The following is a 15520-nucleotide window of genomic DNA, read 5'->3' on the forward strand; positions in this document are numbered from 1 at the left end:
ATTTGAATTAAACTAAAATACTGTAGATGGAGTCCTTATTCTGGTATGGATTAGACCAAATTGTATCTGAGACTCTGTCTAATAACAATGACATTCTGTAATTCTTTTGTTATGATTTATGTAGATAAGTTGTGGTTTACTTATTGAAAGAGTACTGTGTTATTTAATAACTGTATACCATAGTCCATCAGAAAGTCTTTGTAAAAGAAAAACATGTAAATTGACTCACATGTATATATATCTATACATATATCTATATATCTATCTATATAATAGGTATGCCCTTTAAAATATATTGTTCAGTATGCCTTGGAGTAGTCTTCATTTTCAGGTTGGCAGGGGAGATTAATTGATTATATAGGGTGTTCCAAAAGTCTTATTGCTATTTTAAACTTTAACAGCTTAAAAGATTGATTCAGCAATTGATTTTTATGTCTTAAAAGCTAATTAAGTATTTAAGATATTAAAATAAATCCAACACTAAGACTTTTGGGATATCCTGTATTTGTAATGACCTTTCAGTAGGTACTGGTGATGGAATGACCTTCTTTGGAATAAGAAATAAAACTGTTTTCACCAGTTCTGACCATTTAAATTTTGAGAAGAATAAAAATGTGACTTATTCTTCTAACTTACAGAAAGAAACTAAATTTTGCTTCTGTGGAAGCTTAATTTCTTAATTTCATATTCTTATTCAGTGTTCTCTTCCAATTATAATGCATTACTGGTGGTATGGCAGATGTAGTTACATCTATTCCATGTCTTAATAAAATGGTATATATAAAGGGTCACATACATAGATATTCAAAGTGTTTTGATAAATGTTACTAGAAAGCTATGAAATAGATACCTTTTTTTCTTGGAGTATGTTTCTTATATCTGTTCAAAGTCAGTAGTTCTTCTGTCATTAGGGGTGTATGAAATATGTTTATACATGATTGGAGCGTGTCATAAACACTATTAAATTATTCATTTGGAAATAAGTACCTGTGAACATCTCCTGGTTCCCATTTCTAGACCCTCAAGCCACCTTGGATTGGAATTTCATAATTGCAGCTATTCTTTTTAAAAAGTCAAGAATAAGTGACTAATACAATCCAGTTCAATGCACATTTCCAAAATTGTCTCCATAACATATCTGACAGCCTTGACCTGAGGACCTCCATGAGGGAAATTCACTGTCTCCTCAGGAAGACAATTCATTTTTAGAATGTTTTTCCCTCTAAATTTGTTTTTATAATCTCTGCTCATTGCCTTCTGGGACCAAGTAAAAGAAGTTCAATCCCTCATCCTTTGACATCCCATTTAAGTACTTGAAAATACTAATTATGTCTTTCCCTCTTCTTGAAGTTAAATACTCTCAGTTTCTCCAATTGATCCTCATCATGGCATGAACTCAAGATCCTTCATCATTTTAGTTGGCATTCTATGGCTCTTCTCTTTAAATGAAGAAAGCAGAACCAATCACCTCCCTAATTCTGGACATTAATTCTTAATCCATTCTAATTTCACACTAGCTTTTTTGGCTGCCTATAGCATTGCTGATGTAGTGAACTCAGATCCCTGGATCTTTGTGAGAAAAAATCACTGTCTAACCATGTCTCCTCTATGTTATGATTATGAAATTGATTTTTTTTAATCCAGGGACAAAATATGACATCTCTCCCATTTTACTTAATTCGAAACAAAACAAAACAAAACCTGATCACATATCACATGAACAAATTCCCTAAAACAAGCTGGCCAAATTCTTCCCAAGTCTTATCCACAGGGTAGAATTTCAGTGCAAGTAGCAGCTAACTCTTGTTCATACCCCACTCCCAAACTTAAAAGTATAAAAATTATAGAGTTACATCAGAAAACCCTATAGTCTAACCTTTCTTGCTGTTGGGTTAACACAGGGTTAATCTTTGTGTATATATTTTTATTTAATATTTTAAATTATGGTTTCATCAGTTCATAATTTCATGCCTGTTTCATTAGGATAACTGTTTATATAATTTATGATTGAATGATTCAGTTTTTCTTTGATCCACTAATATGATAATAAGAGATAATATTTATTTGGACCTTTAAAATTTCCAAAACACTTTATACATTTGATTTCTCATTTGATTCTCACAAAACCACACAGTAAAGATGCTGTTATTATTGATATTATAAATAATACAAAGTAAATTCCATCCAAGATCTTCTGACTTTAAGTCCTTTCCTTTATCCTGGGCCATGCTGCCTTTCCATTTCAGACAAAGTTTAAGGGGAAGACTGATGGCAGGAATACTATTTTTGTATAATCTACTGGTTCTCTGTTTTGTGATCTGTCCAGACTTTTCCCCCTGAATATTCAGCACCAGTTTTTTAGCATCCTCTAACAAACATTCAAATGCTTGTTCTGTTCATGGTGCTAAGATACAACATAGGTCTTGCGAAAAGAAGACAAGTATACAAATTACTGTGATACACTGAAGAGTCCAATAAGTACAAAGAGTAGGTCTAAGGAAAATGTTATAAGGAACCTGGGAAAGTAAAAATGACTTTTACTTCCAGAAATTAGGGTTAGGGAAAGCCTCCTAAAATATGACATTCCTTAGTACTTATTGGCTTTACTTGAGAGAGGCCATCAACTTAAAAATGAGTTCATACTACAAAGGGGAGAAGGAAGAATTAAGCAGCAAAGAGCAGATGCAAGGATAAATGCAGGTATTTATAAACATTTCTGAATTATCCAACTGTTGCTAGGTGAAACTGTTGCTTGTGGAGCTATGTGATTGTAGGGAATATTCATTCTTCTTTCAGTCACATAATACAATATATAGTATGCTGGTTGTGGAGTTTTGTGCACTTGGTCAGATCAACTTATCACTACCTATATGTGATCTTGGGCACACCATGACCTACTTGGGCTTCAGTTTCCTTTTTTGTAAAATGAAAGCATTGCTCTACCTGACCTTTAAGTTTCCTTGTGAATCTAAATCTATGATTCTATGATGTCTGAGGTCCCCTTCAATTGTAAATCCATGTTCTGTATCCTTATATTCCTTACTTGTTGCAAATTTCATTTCTCTTCTGCTATGTTTTGTTGGTATAAGGGACCTTTGATCAATTTCCCTCCCCTTAAGTGTATCTTCTCCTTATGGATTGATTTGAAAGGGGTATAACAACTATAGGAGACAAAATTACCTCTCACTGAGCTGGGTAAGGCTCTTCTTGTTCTGTTTAGTTTCCTCCCATTGTTGATTGTGGATTTTTATGGGGTAAGTTGTGACCCATCACCATCATGATTATACTTTTGATCAATTTTTTTGGTGTCAAGAATTGGGTTCTATAAATGGAGAAAGAATAATCTTGGGATTAGAATGGTATTCCCTTGGGGAAAACACTGTGAAAGCAAGTTCTGGGAACTAAGGAAATTTCATCAGATTGTAAAGGAAGTTGTGATAATTTGTGAGTTTCAGTTAAAGGAAAACTCTTATTTTCAGATTTTTTAATCTTATCAATATGAATTCTTATAATTGTGAAAACCATTTGATATACATTCTTATCATTTGGTGAAACTTTTGACCACTGCCCATAGAACAGCATAGAGTCACACCTGTGGTAGTTTCTCTGAGTATAAAGCAGGACAGATGTAGAGAAGTTGTGGAGGTAAGAGTGACAAGACTTTGTAACTGATTCTGAGTGAGAATGAAAATAGAGGATGACATCAAGGTTTTGATCCTATATATTGAGAGCATAATGCTGCCATTGACAAAAAATAGGGAAGTTTGGGAGAGAGGTAGTTTTTGGTAAGAAGATATTACAGTCTAATATGAAGTACTATTTATCCATGCATATTTAAGGAACCTATGAGGTAGCCCATAGCACTTGGTTTGTTTTTTTTTTTTGTAAGTTATATATACCCAAAGACCAGCCTTGGGTCACCAGGAGCCTGTCTATAATCAGAGCCCCTTGCCTTCAGAATATTGTCTAGGATCAAGTACTCATATAACTACTTCTGATCAAGAGCCAAGTGCTTCATACATTATCCTCTGCTTTCCTCTAAGGGAGAATGTGAGTATAAATGCACTTTTAATCTTTTGCCAATTTAAAAATAAAGTTGAGTTGGTATAAATGTAAAATTTAAGCACAAGAAGATAATTGATTTTTAAACAAAAGTAAGTTATTAGAGACTTTGTTCTGCTTTTGGTGTTTAACTATAGCAGAATCATGTTAACAAAATTTTGTGAATGTGTATCCTGTGAATTTGTGGGACTAAAAAAACACTTTAATTCTTTATTTAAATGGAATGGTGACCTAATTTTTTAAAACTTTAAAAGAAAATTAGATTTATAAAGGGTATTTCATCAGCACATGTTATATTTAACATTAAAAGTTGAAAGATACTTTGAAAGAAGCTGTATAAATATACATGTAATTTTTTTATAATGACTTTTTTTCCAGCTGGAAAATTAATCATTGCACCTCTGATCCTGATTTTGGGACTGGCACTTGGGGCCATAGCCGTTGTAATAGGTAAGGTTAATTTTCTTTCCTCACTTATATGTTTTTGAGATGGGAACTCCTTCATGTGATGAAAACATAAGAAAAAAGTAACAGGAATATGATGTGTACAAATTCCTGTTAACTGTTTGAAAGTCTGGACTTTGTTTTAGTAGTAGAAAAATTAATTATTTGGGAAAATAATCATCCCATGATTATTAAGAGTAGTAGGCATAGAGTTCAAGCTCTGATACAAGTTTTGTGTCCTTGAAAAAAAGGCATGTCCTTTCTCCAAACCTGTGTTTCCATATCTATTATATTGGGATGAACTTTGCTATATTAACCAAATGTCATTTTTCTTTTGAGGAAAGCATGTTGTTTTAAATGTGAGCTCCTATTATAATTATTAAGTTCAAACCTAGAGGAGGTGTGGCAAAGTGGATAGAAAGCTGGTCTCAAAGGGCAGAAAGAACTGAAATCAAGTCCTACCTCTGATATATCCTGACTTTATGACCCTAGTCAAGTCACTTAATTTCTGACTAACTTCAGATAACTCTCTGAAACTACAGATTGCAAAGAAAATAGCCATTCTTTTTAGTAGAAGTTCCTTATTGGGAGCTGTCTACAGCAATGAAATTATAGGTTTGAGGAATAGTTCCTGGCCTTGGAATCAGGAGGACTTGAGTTCAAATCTGACCTCAGAAATTACCTAGCTGTGTGACCTTGGGCATTAACCCCAATTCCTTGCAAAAACCAAAAAGGGAAAAAAAATAGTTCAGGGTAGCATGCTTTTGTGCTTTAAAAAAAAAAAAACAACCTCAGGGACGGCTAGGTGGCACAGTGGATAGAGCACCGGCCCTGGAGTCAGGAGGACCTGAGTTCACATTCGGCCTCAGACACTTAATAATTACCTAACTGTGTGACCTTGGGCAAGTCACTTAACCCCATTGCCTTGCAAAAACTTAAAAAAAAAAACAACCTCACAATTTCATTATACTGTTCCTGTGGCAACTTGCCATGCCTTAGGAGGTATGAGTCTTAATGAGTTGGGTTCAGAATATATCATTTTCTCCTGGCAAACTTATGGAGATGGGCGTTTCTGCACCTGGTGAGGCAAGTTCCAAAATGAGAGATACAGTTTGCTACTAGGACTTAAAGTTGGAGAGCTGGGACCATATCCATTTCAACATGAGAGATCAGAATAAAACATTGGGTGGAGGCAGTAGACTTAGTTTAGTAAATAATTTAGTAAATAATTCACTTACATATTAGCAAATAATTTAGTAAATAATTCACTTACATATTTTTCTCTCCTTTTCTTAGCTATAGCATTTGCCAGTTTAGGGAATTTATTTCTTGACTGGCATCAAAAGAATGAGATTCTAGTCTTCTTTAGACATTTTTTTTTTAGGTTTTTGTAAGGCAAACGGGGTTAAGTGGCTTGCCCAAGGCCACACAGCTAGGTATTATTAAGTGTCTGAGACCGGATTTGAACGCAGGTACTCCTGACTCCAGGGCTGGTGCTTTATCCACTACGCCACCTAGCCACCCCTAGACATTTATTTCAAGAAAAAATGGTATTCATCATAGACAGTGAAGGAAGTAACTTGTGAAATCTATCAGTTATTGTAGACCTAATTTGAAGAAAACAAAATTCATTTAAATATTTGCCATGGAAATTTATTTATGCTAAGCTTTTTAAGTCTTTCCTTATTATATATTTAAATAGGCAAATATTTTCATTTGACAAAAATAAGAAATCATCACCGCAGAATTATTCAAAGGAAGATGTCTGGTATAAAGTCAATTGTCCATATAGCCCAAGAAAATGAATAGTATGGAAAATGAAATAACATTCTATCCTTGCTAAAGTCACAACCTTGTAAAGTGGGCATAGGTTTTAGCCACTTTACAAGGTTGGATGGAATCTTTGACCCTCACAAATTAGAAAGGATTCTCAAAGACTTTGTTGATAAATTTTTGAACAAAATCTATAAAAGATATAGCTTATTATAATTTATAAATCACAGAAAACATAGACTTCATGGTATAATGTATATCTTTAATACATATTGTGGATTTTTTTTCCCAGGTTTATTTGTATTTCCCATCTATTGCCTTTGTAAAAAGCAAAGAAAACGATCACGGACAGGTATGCCCTGGTGAAAAGCAAACTTTTTTCATCGCACTGATCCGAGCCCTGTCATGGGTCTTACAAAATGGTGCAACGAAGAACACGGGCATCCATATGCAAGTCGCCATCCTGAAAACTGAGAGGGACTTCTTGCCATCTCCTCTCCTCTTAGTTCACTGCTGCAGGCCAGAATGCCTCCTTGCTATGGTGCACTCCAAAAAGGGTAGCCTACCCCTTCCCCCTTTCTGATTGCTGCTTAAACACAAATTAAGGAGTTGCTCTCCAGGTTACTTTCATAGACTTCTGCATTTAAACTGTAATTCTTCCTATTGTCCTTTTATGAAAGCATTTTTGGTAACAACATGCAGCTTATTTGATCAGGACTTTTATGAGAAAGAGCTGAAGGTAATTTAAATTGTCTTTGTGTCCTGAACTTCCTGCTCATCTTTTGGGATGTGTTCTGAATAGGTCACATCCTAGTTCTACCTTAAAGCAAAGTCAAATTTCAGAAGACAGAGGCTCATCATATCCACCTAGTTCTACCTATGGACCAAGCATTGTAATTCAGCCATTTGGCAGGAGTTGCAGTTGCCAAAAATCTCAGTGCCTAAAAGGGAACTAATGAAATCAAATGAAAAGAAGAAGCATGTGGCATAGTGAAATCCATGTGTCAGTGTGCAAGTAAATATGTGTTAGAGTTGTCCCCAATAATCCAGTAGTTGTCTAGTCACATAATACTACAATATTCTTCTGTATTTTGTTAGGACTGTTTCAGATTGGGCTTAGGGTCCTCTGCTGTCTCAGGACACACAAAGGTCAATGTGGAAGATATCCAAGAACTCTATTATTATTATTATTTTTAAAAAAGACAATATTATTTAATAAAGTATCAAATTTTGTGGACCAACAGCATTGATATGTAATGGTCTCAGAAACTGAGTCCTGGAAAAATATTCCTTATTTTCCTTTTGGTTCATCCTTTCCTGTGCATATAACAATATGAATTTCCATGAAGATGCACAGGAATTTCATTAGTCAATCCAAAGAATAGATTTTATTTGAAATGAAAACTGCTTAAATATAAAAATCCTTTATGGAATTAGAAAACTTTAAATTATGATCATAAAGAATTGTCCCTAAGGTTAAAGTTCTGTATTATTTCCTTTCCCTTGTTTTGATCTTGGACTTTTGCAGAAACAAACTTTTTTTTCAGATGTTAAGTCTCATGCCTGCTGTTCAAAGTTTTGTAACTATGTTAGTGATATTTTTATGGAAGGAGTTCACTAAAAACAAGATTCCTGTGATCTTGGTTATGTACTTTAAAAAAAAAACCCAAATCTGCTGCTAGAGAAGAAATGGAGAAATTAAATGAAGGAAAGTGTTTCTGGAAGTTTTTCAGATCCCAGTTTCTTCAAAAATGAGGAGACAAATAGATAAATATCTGCCAACCCTTTTTTTAATCATGAAAGTTCACCAGTGGAGTGAACAAAATGGAGCCTGAGCAGCTTAAATTCTTCATAACTGCCTCCACAACTATAAAACCTAGCTGTATACCAGGGATAGAGTCCATTCCTTTGAAACACTTGATATCCATACATATAACTGCTCTTTGTTGTTCTCCAGATAATGGGAAAAGTGTCATTTTTGGTTAGACTGACATGTATGTGGGAGAGGAGTTTCTTAGTGTCAGTCTTAAGATACTTTGCTTTCATTCTTTCTCATTTAATGCGCTGTATAGACATTTTGGAACTCCTGGAGTAATCTTCCATTTCATAGTAAAGACATGCTATACCATAATGATTCTGGCAAAACATCTTTTGAAAGAGTATAACTTGATTCAAGAAAAGTAGTACTATTGTTTCAAATAGTACCAAGTTTGAAAGAGTTTCCAGACAAAACCCATGTATTTATATGTCTTAAACTTATTATCTTTGTGATGCATATTTTCCTGACTTGGGCCTTTGTTTTTATAATTTATGTATATAAGCATTTGCCCTCAATCTTGTATGTGTGCATATGTGAATGTGCATATGTATGTTATACATATATATGTTTATGTAAAATCTTTTTATGGTTGCATATAAATTGTATGCACACAAATATTGACTGGTTGAATAGTATATGTCTGGTCCTAGATAATCTATTTTCTTAGGTCTATTATATCTGTTGTCTATGGCTTACTCAGGGATTTGTATTCCTTCCTTTAAATAACTTATCTTTTTGGGAGGGGGGGTATTTTTATATTATTTAGAAAACTTTCCAACTTCTGAATGATTGAGTTGGTGTCTGATATGAAGTCTGTAAAGGCTTTTTTAGTACTTTGAATTGTTTCTGCATTTGGTTGCACAGGATTTCCTTTATTCTGTTTTATTGATTTTTTTTTTAAAAAATTCTACTCATACATTTGTCATGAGATGGTTGATATACTACCGTTTTCTTTCAAGTAGCTTGAAGTAGTAATTTTTGAAGTTCTGATGGGGTATAATGAAGATTTTAAGAAAAGAAAATAGAATGATTTTTTTTTACTTTAGTGCCATCATTGAGGGTAAAACCTCATCTGTAACTTGTGTGTGAATTTTAATTTTTTTAATCCATTGTTAGAAAATATGTAGTAGCATGTTTACAAAATACCTTTTATAGTTTTTTAGTTTAACCAAGTAGAGGAAAATAATTTGGCTTCTACCATGTATGTAGTTGTGGTATTTTATTTCATATCTAAAGGTATTTGCAAAAAAAATTAAATAATTATTGTTAAGTTCTACATAGCATGTACTTTTCTATCATTCTCCTCTAAAGAAAATGAAAAGACTTAATCTAGAAGAAGGTAATAGTTATGTTTTTGTTTTGAAGACAGGGCACTTATTTCCCATCTTTATTTCATCTGCTCATTTATTCAAATTAGATATCTTGCCAAAATAAAGAACTAGAAGATAATTTTCATTTTTCACTGAAAACAAAATATGTGATTGGATGCCAATAGTTTGACAAGAGAAGAGTATAGTAATCAGGTTGCCATATTGCTTTAAAGTCTATTAAAAAATGAAAATTTAGAATTAAAAATTACTCTGTGGAGCTATTTGAGAAGAGTTTTTACATTTTCCAAACCTAACCATTAATTTCATATCTACTGCCCCACTGTGTCATTCATTCTTACTGTAATTAAAGGTCTTTAAAAAAATGTTAGCAGATTAATGATACTGGATTTTGTTATTGTCATGAAAAGCCACATTCATTGAAGAACTATCAAGATAAGAGTATGGAACACTCCATACTTGGAAGGTCTCAGGTCATGTTGATTTTCTTTTCAGTACATCAAATGATGATGTCACATTTGTTTTACCCCAAAGCCCACCCAACAAGGTTCCTTGTGATTAAGGCTAAGAATAGAAAAAAAAATCTGTATATTTTGATGTTCTGGCACAGGCATCATTTATTTCCCGTGGCTTAGATTTCCTGATAGGAGGTATTGTATCCTGACACTTGGACAGAGAGGATACAATACAAGATATGAAGGATTACAACCTTCTATCTGATTGTGTTCTTCTTGCTGAGGTATCAAGATTCAGTTCCCCCAAAACTATATCAGCTTGCATCTCCCCAGTCCTTCCTACTTGAATTAGGTGGCCTTATTCCTCCCTAATTCCCTCACTTTGTAATATCCTTGACTTTCTTCTCCTGACCCTCTCTTGCCATGTTCTTTCTGATTATTCCTGCCTTCCTTTTTTGCTTGACCTCCATCCCATAGATACACAACTCTTACTGATGAAACAATGAAAAAAAATACATTTCTGACATGATGCAAAGGAAAACAGTATTCTTTTCGCATCTTTTCTGCATGTGTTGAAAGCTAAATTAGAGTACTCCTATCAAAATGATATAACTACTTGTATATTACATAGAACGTTTTTAATTCCTGATTTTTATTGCTGCTTGTTATATTTGTATTTATATTTTTTAATGATTAATAGGACCTGAATAACACTGTATTCAAAATAAGTTTTTTGTTACTGAATCCCATAAGAAATTTCATACTAAAAGCCATAGTAATATTTTAAATTCCTTAACAAAATGAACATATGCCTTAAAATTCAAATTGTCATATTCTAACCTATGTTTAACCTTATTTTGCTTTAGAAAGTGAAAAGTGATTCATTTTTGTCACTGAATTCTATGCCATTTGTAGTAAATTTGTAATTTTTCCAACTTTATTATTTTTCTTTTTTCTTTTTTTTTTAGGTTTTTTTTCAAGGCAATAGGGTTAAGTGGCTTTCCCAAGGCCACACAGCTAGGTGATTATTAAGTGTCTGAGACTGGATTTGAACCCAGGTACTCCTGACTCCAGGGCAGGTGCTCTATCCACTGCACCACCTAGCCACCCCTATTATTTTTCTTAAGACCATAATATAGCCTTAAAGTTAGCAAATGCACTTTAAATTTCTCTACAATCCTCTGTGCCATTTGAATAATTAGATTATGAAGTTGGAGTTTATAATGCTATGCAAAATCAAGTTGTTTTAAAAATACATTTTCATCAACTATTCAAAATACATATTTTATTTACTTAAGAATAGTTTTAAGAGTTTGCATTTTTACTTTATTTTTACTTCCAAACAAAATTTACAGCTGTAAAGCAGATGAGATGAACATGCCATCAAAAGTCTATGTCTCCTGAACAAAGGAAAAGTTTTAGGATGAAAATGGTTGAAATATTAGATTTATAGATTACTTAATTCTGGCAGTTTGTATCAGAAGTTCCAAGACAGTATAATCTTAGTATGTTCATTGATATGCCTAGTACATGAGAGATACCTAAACATTAATAACATAGTTGGAACATTTATTTGAAAATATTTGATGCCCTTTCCAACCTCATTATAAGATTGCTATGCAACAGGGCCCTGTATTAAGCAATAGAGTAATTGGATTTCCTCTAAGTTTCAGAACAGTTATAAACACCAATAGCCAATTCAAGTATGCTGGATTTTCAATTATGTTTGTTCCTTACAGTTTTTTATTATTATTATTTGTAATAAGTTTATAGTCCTTTCTAGGTACAAAAAAATATCTCTAGTCCCTCTCATGTCTCAAAAATAGGAGGAAGCAAAAGGAAGGAGACCTCAAGAAAGCAAAGAAGTTGAGACCATGTCTTCCCCCCAAGGAGATTTTGTTTTGCAGATATTATCTGGAAAACATTGATGCATACAATTAATTTGAAGAACACTGGTTTAATATTTTGGGCTATTTAATGATCTGAGATATGAATTCAAAAAATTAGAAAACAAAAGACATTCCTTCTTTCTTTTAATATTGACATTAGAAGCTTCTTTCCTTTAATATTGGTATTAGAAGCTAAGACCAACATTCACGTTGCAAACTAACTGCCCATCAGGTTTCTCTTTATGTGGTTGTCATGTTTCTGTATATAATTTCACTCCTGGTCCATTTAAGTCTACATCATTTTATTTATAGCCACGTGATAAGGGAGTTTTGAGAAGTAACTCACAATGAAAAGTTTCAGGTCCTGCCTCTGACACATATTGTCACTAGTGTCTTGGCATCCCAGAGAACTCTCTTTAAACATTTAGTACAGTTGCTAGTCTGCTTCAGTAGTAGGAGTTTCCCAATTCCTGGCTATCCCCATCAATGAAATTACAGGCCCCCCAAACAGAGATAAGATAATTGAGTTTTAATATAGTTCTAATTGTTTAAGCAGAGCACCTTTTAATTGCCTGGTTTTCTATTGAAGTAAAGTTCAAATCAGAATGCCATTTATTTGTGTTATTGATCACTGAAAAGAAATGTTGCCAATTATAGAACAGCAAAGTAATTGCAAGACCACAGGATTTCCTTTTGAGCTGGTGATCATCGCATTCTTCTGAGAAGGGTACATTATACTTAAAATACAATAAACAGAAAGCACAAGGCAATATTATTACCTTTGGTCTTTCAAGAAATATTCTCATAACTATAAGATGGTTGGTTACTTTGCATAGCTTAGCAGTAAAATTTATGTGTGCAAGGCAAGTATAAACAATAATGAAAAAAGATGGCTTTTTCCTTTGTACTGCAGATATTATCCTGTTTGTTTTCTAATAATGTGTCACTTTTTTCTTTAATTAACATCAGATAATATCATCTCTACCAATTTTAGCACATTGCAGTTTTTTCATAGCAGTCCCTTATCCTTGACCTTTGGAGTATTTTGTTCAACTGTGGGGGAAGAATTCTTTCTTATCTTTATAATTGCTGCTAAATCCAGAGAGATGAAATTCAGATACAGAAATTGCTTTGAGTTGTAAGTTCACTGGAAATAAGCATAATTTATAACTAGGCTGTATTTTACTTGGAAAGAAAAAAACAGTGTCAAGAATTTTCCTTCTTGGTGCAAATGGCAATATTGAGAAATGTCACTGTTTCCTAGGAAAAAAGTAAACTAAATTGATTTTAAAGCAACAATTTGATCAAAGGACATGCAAATACAGTCTCTGACCTATGTATAGCCCTTCTATACAATGGGATTGCCAGTGGCCACATAAAATCCTCTTCTTTCTCTTTCTTTACTTGAGGTCTACCTTCCCCCAAGCAAATAGAAGAAGCTCTGAAATTACATTCTGTTCTGTAATGAGCCAAGAAAGAAAAAAAAACCTTGCTCAAGAGCAATAGATAGTATCAGTAGAAAATGAAGTAGGTGGCTCAATCTCCCAAGGCATGAAAAAGGGACAGGGAGTCAGCCAAGTATTGAGAAGTGACTTTGAGAGTTAGACTGAATATTTCTTCGTCCTTGCAGGTAGACCTGGACCCTTACTCCCCAAATAATTAAAGCCTTTACTCTTGTTCCCCAGTCTTCAACTTGCTGGAGTTTATACCCCAGATTCATAGAATCGCTGTTAGTGACTTATTCTGGTGTCAAAGTCCTGCAAGGAAATGTTCTCAGTGCATTTATCCATAGAAACATTGTTTACATTTGGTGGTTAATAGTTACTATTAGTACGTTTCTATGGAAAAATGAGGTTTGATTTCCAAATAAACATCTTACAAATGAACATTTAGAAAACTAGTTATTATTTTAAGATTGGTGCTACTCTAACTCTTCAAAATCAATGTACTTTCATTAATTTGACGATATTTCTAAAAACACAATACTTATTCCTTTGCTATTTTTTGTCATTATGTCAGAGAGTAGCTTTTGGGCAGTTCCAAATTCTGATTTGGAACTAATAAACTGAGCTAAATGATGTGTAGTGGGCTCTATGTAAGACATCAGATGACTCCTGCTCCAGTCTCAGCCCCAGCCTGTGTGTTATTAGACAATTCCACTGCCTTTCTGCGCCTCCTGTTCCTCATCTGCAAAATGAGGGTAGTAACACTTGTCTTGCTGATTGCCCCAGAATTATTGTGATGATCCAATTTCTCATTTGATGTGAAAGCACTCCAAAAAACATAAAATGCTATTTAATTATAAAGTATGATTTTTAATAGAGAAATTGATAAACATACTATAGCCAAATGTAATTATCTTGCAGACAAGTTTTTCTTCCAAACAATTCTACAGCATTTGGAGGGTGGGGGGCACAATACAGCTAGTATAGAATCATTTCCATATGAGATGCTTGATCCAACCATGCAACACTGAATTAAGGGTGCCATGCCATTAAATAATCTCTATTAAATCATGTAGACTGTAGCCAGTATTATTCCTTCCCCTGTAGAAGTCATTTTATCAGTTGCAAATGCCTTGAATTCCTCTTTTTGTAGGAATATATAGATAATTGTTAAAATGAGTGAAAAAGATTTTTATCATGGATCTAGCTCCTAAAACAGGAGCACTAGTAAAGTAGCAATCTTGAAGATGGACTGTGATTTGGAAGGGGGAGGGGCACTTATTTTGGAGGAGAGTTTGTTTAAAATGTCCTCATATATGTAAAATATAGAAGTGCTAAAACAGTGATACCAAGCTGACCTGGATTTCCTTTTCACAACTGATGAGTTAGATAAAGCATACCAATTTACTGAATGCCTCTAACTGCATTCACCCCAAGTGGCATATAGTGCCAAGAACCTCTAACACCCTTCCTTTTATTTTCCCCAATGGGGTTTGAGAAAGGTCATTAGAGAAGGATCTAAACTTGGTACAATCTCTTTAGTAGTTTGAAAATAATTACACTGTATTCACTCAGGAATCTTAGCACTTTTCCTATCATTTTCTTTCAGTCAGCCTCTATACGAGCTCTAAGATTTCTACTGGCTTTCATTTCTAAGAGCTTCTTCTGTTCTAAAACAATCATTATGTCTGTAGTCAAAGTTTTATTTTCCATATGCTGGACTAGAAGCTGAGGAGTGTGAAGATGGAGGTGGAAGAACTCCATAGTGTATGTCTTCTTCTGCTCAGACAGCCTAAGGAAAAAATAGCCTTTTACACAAACACACACACACACACACACACACACACACACACACACACACACAAACAAACACAGATGTGGTTGTGCAATAACACACACCCCTAATGCTTTAAAAAGAAAGTTATATATTGCTGCCCTTCAGTCCCTTAATTTTGCCATTTATCCATCTTAATCTGGGTCATGATGAATAAAGTCTTACAGATCTTACCTATAGCATTAGAGCTAGCATTTTTGTAAATAATATGTGGAGTTCGAATGCAACCCTCTGACACTTACTAGTCATATAAGCATCACTTGGCCAAGTCACTTAACCCTGCTTGCCTTGATCCAGGGCCATCTCTGGTCATCCTGATCCATATCTGGCCACTGAACCCAGATGACTCCAGAGGAGAAAGTGAGGTGGTAACATAGCACAGCACCCCCTCAATCAAATCCAGTTCACATGCTTGTCATGGCATCACCTCCCTGATGTCATGGTCTTTGGAAATGAAGGACAAATAATATG

The 15520-nt window shown here is 34.0% G+C and overlaps 1 protein-coding gene across 1 annotated transcript in view; it reads left to right on the forward strand.

Moving 5' to 3' along the window:
• RNF217 (ring finger protein 217) overlaps nt 1-15099 on the forward strand; it is a 155658-nt gene extending 140559 nt beyond the window's left edge. The window contains exons 5-6 of the mRNA XM_074187496.1: nt 4441-4512; nt 6572-15099. Coding sequence (XP_074043597.1) covers nt 4441-4512; nt 6572-6645 — 146 coding nt within the window. The 3' untranslated portion in view covers nt 6646-15099. The remainder of the gene's footprint in view (nt 1-4440; nt 4513-6571) is intronic.
• Nucleotides 15100-15520: the final 421 nt, after the last annotated feature.

The sequence above is a fragment of the Macrotis lagotis genome, chromosome 5, assembly GCF_037893015.1.
Source record: "Macrotis lagotis isolate mMagLag1 chromosome 5, bilby.v1.9.chrom.fasta, whole genome shotgun sequence".
NCBI lineage: Eukaryota > Metazoa > Chordata > Mammalia > Peramelemorphia > Peramelidae > Macrotis > Macrotis lagotis.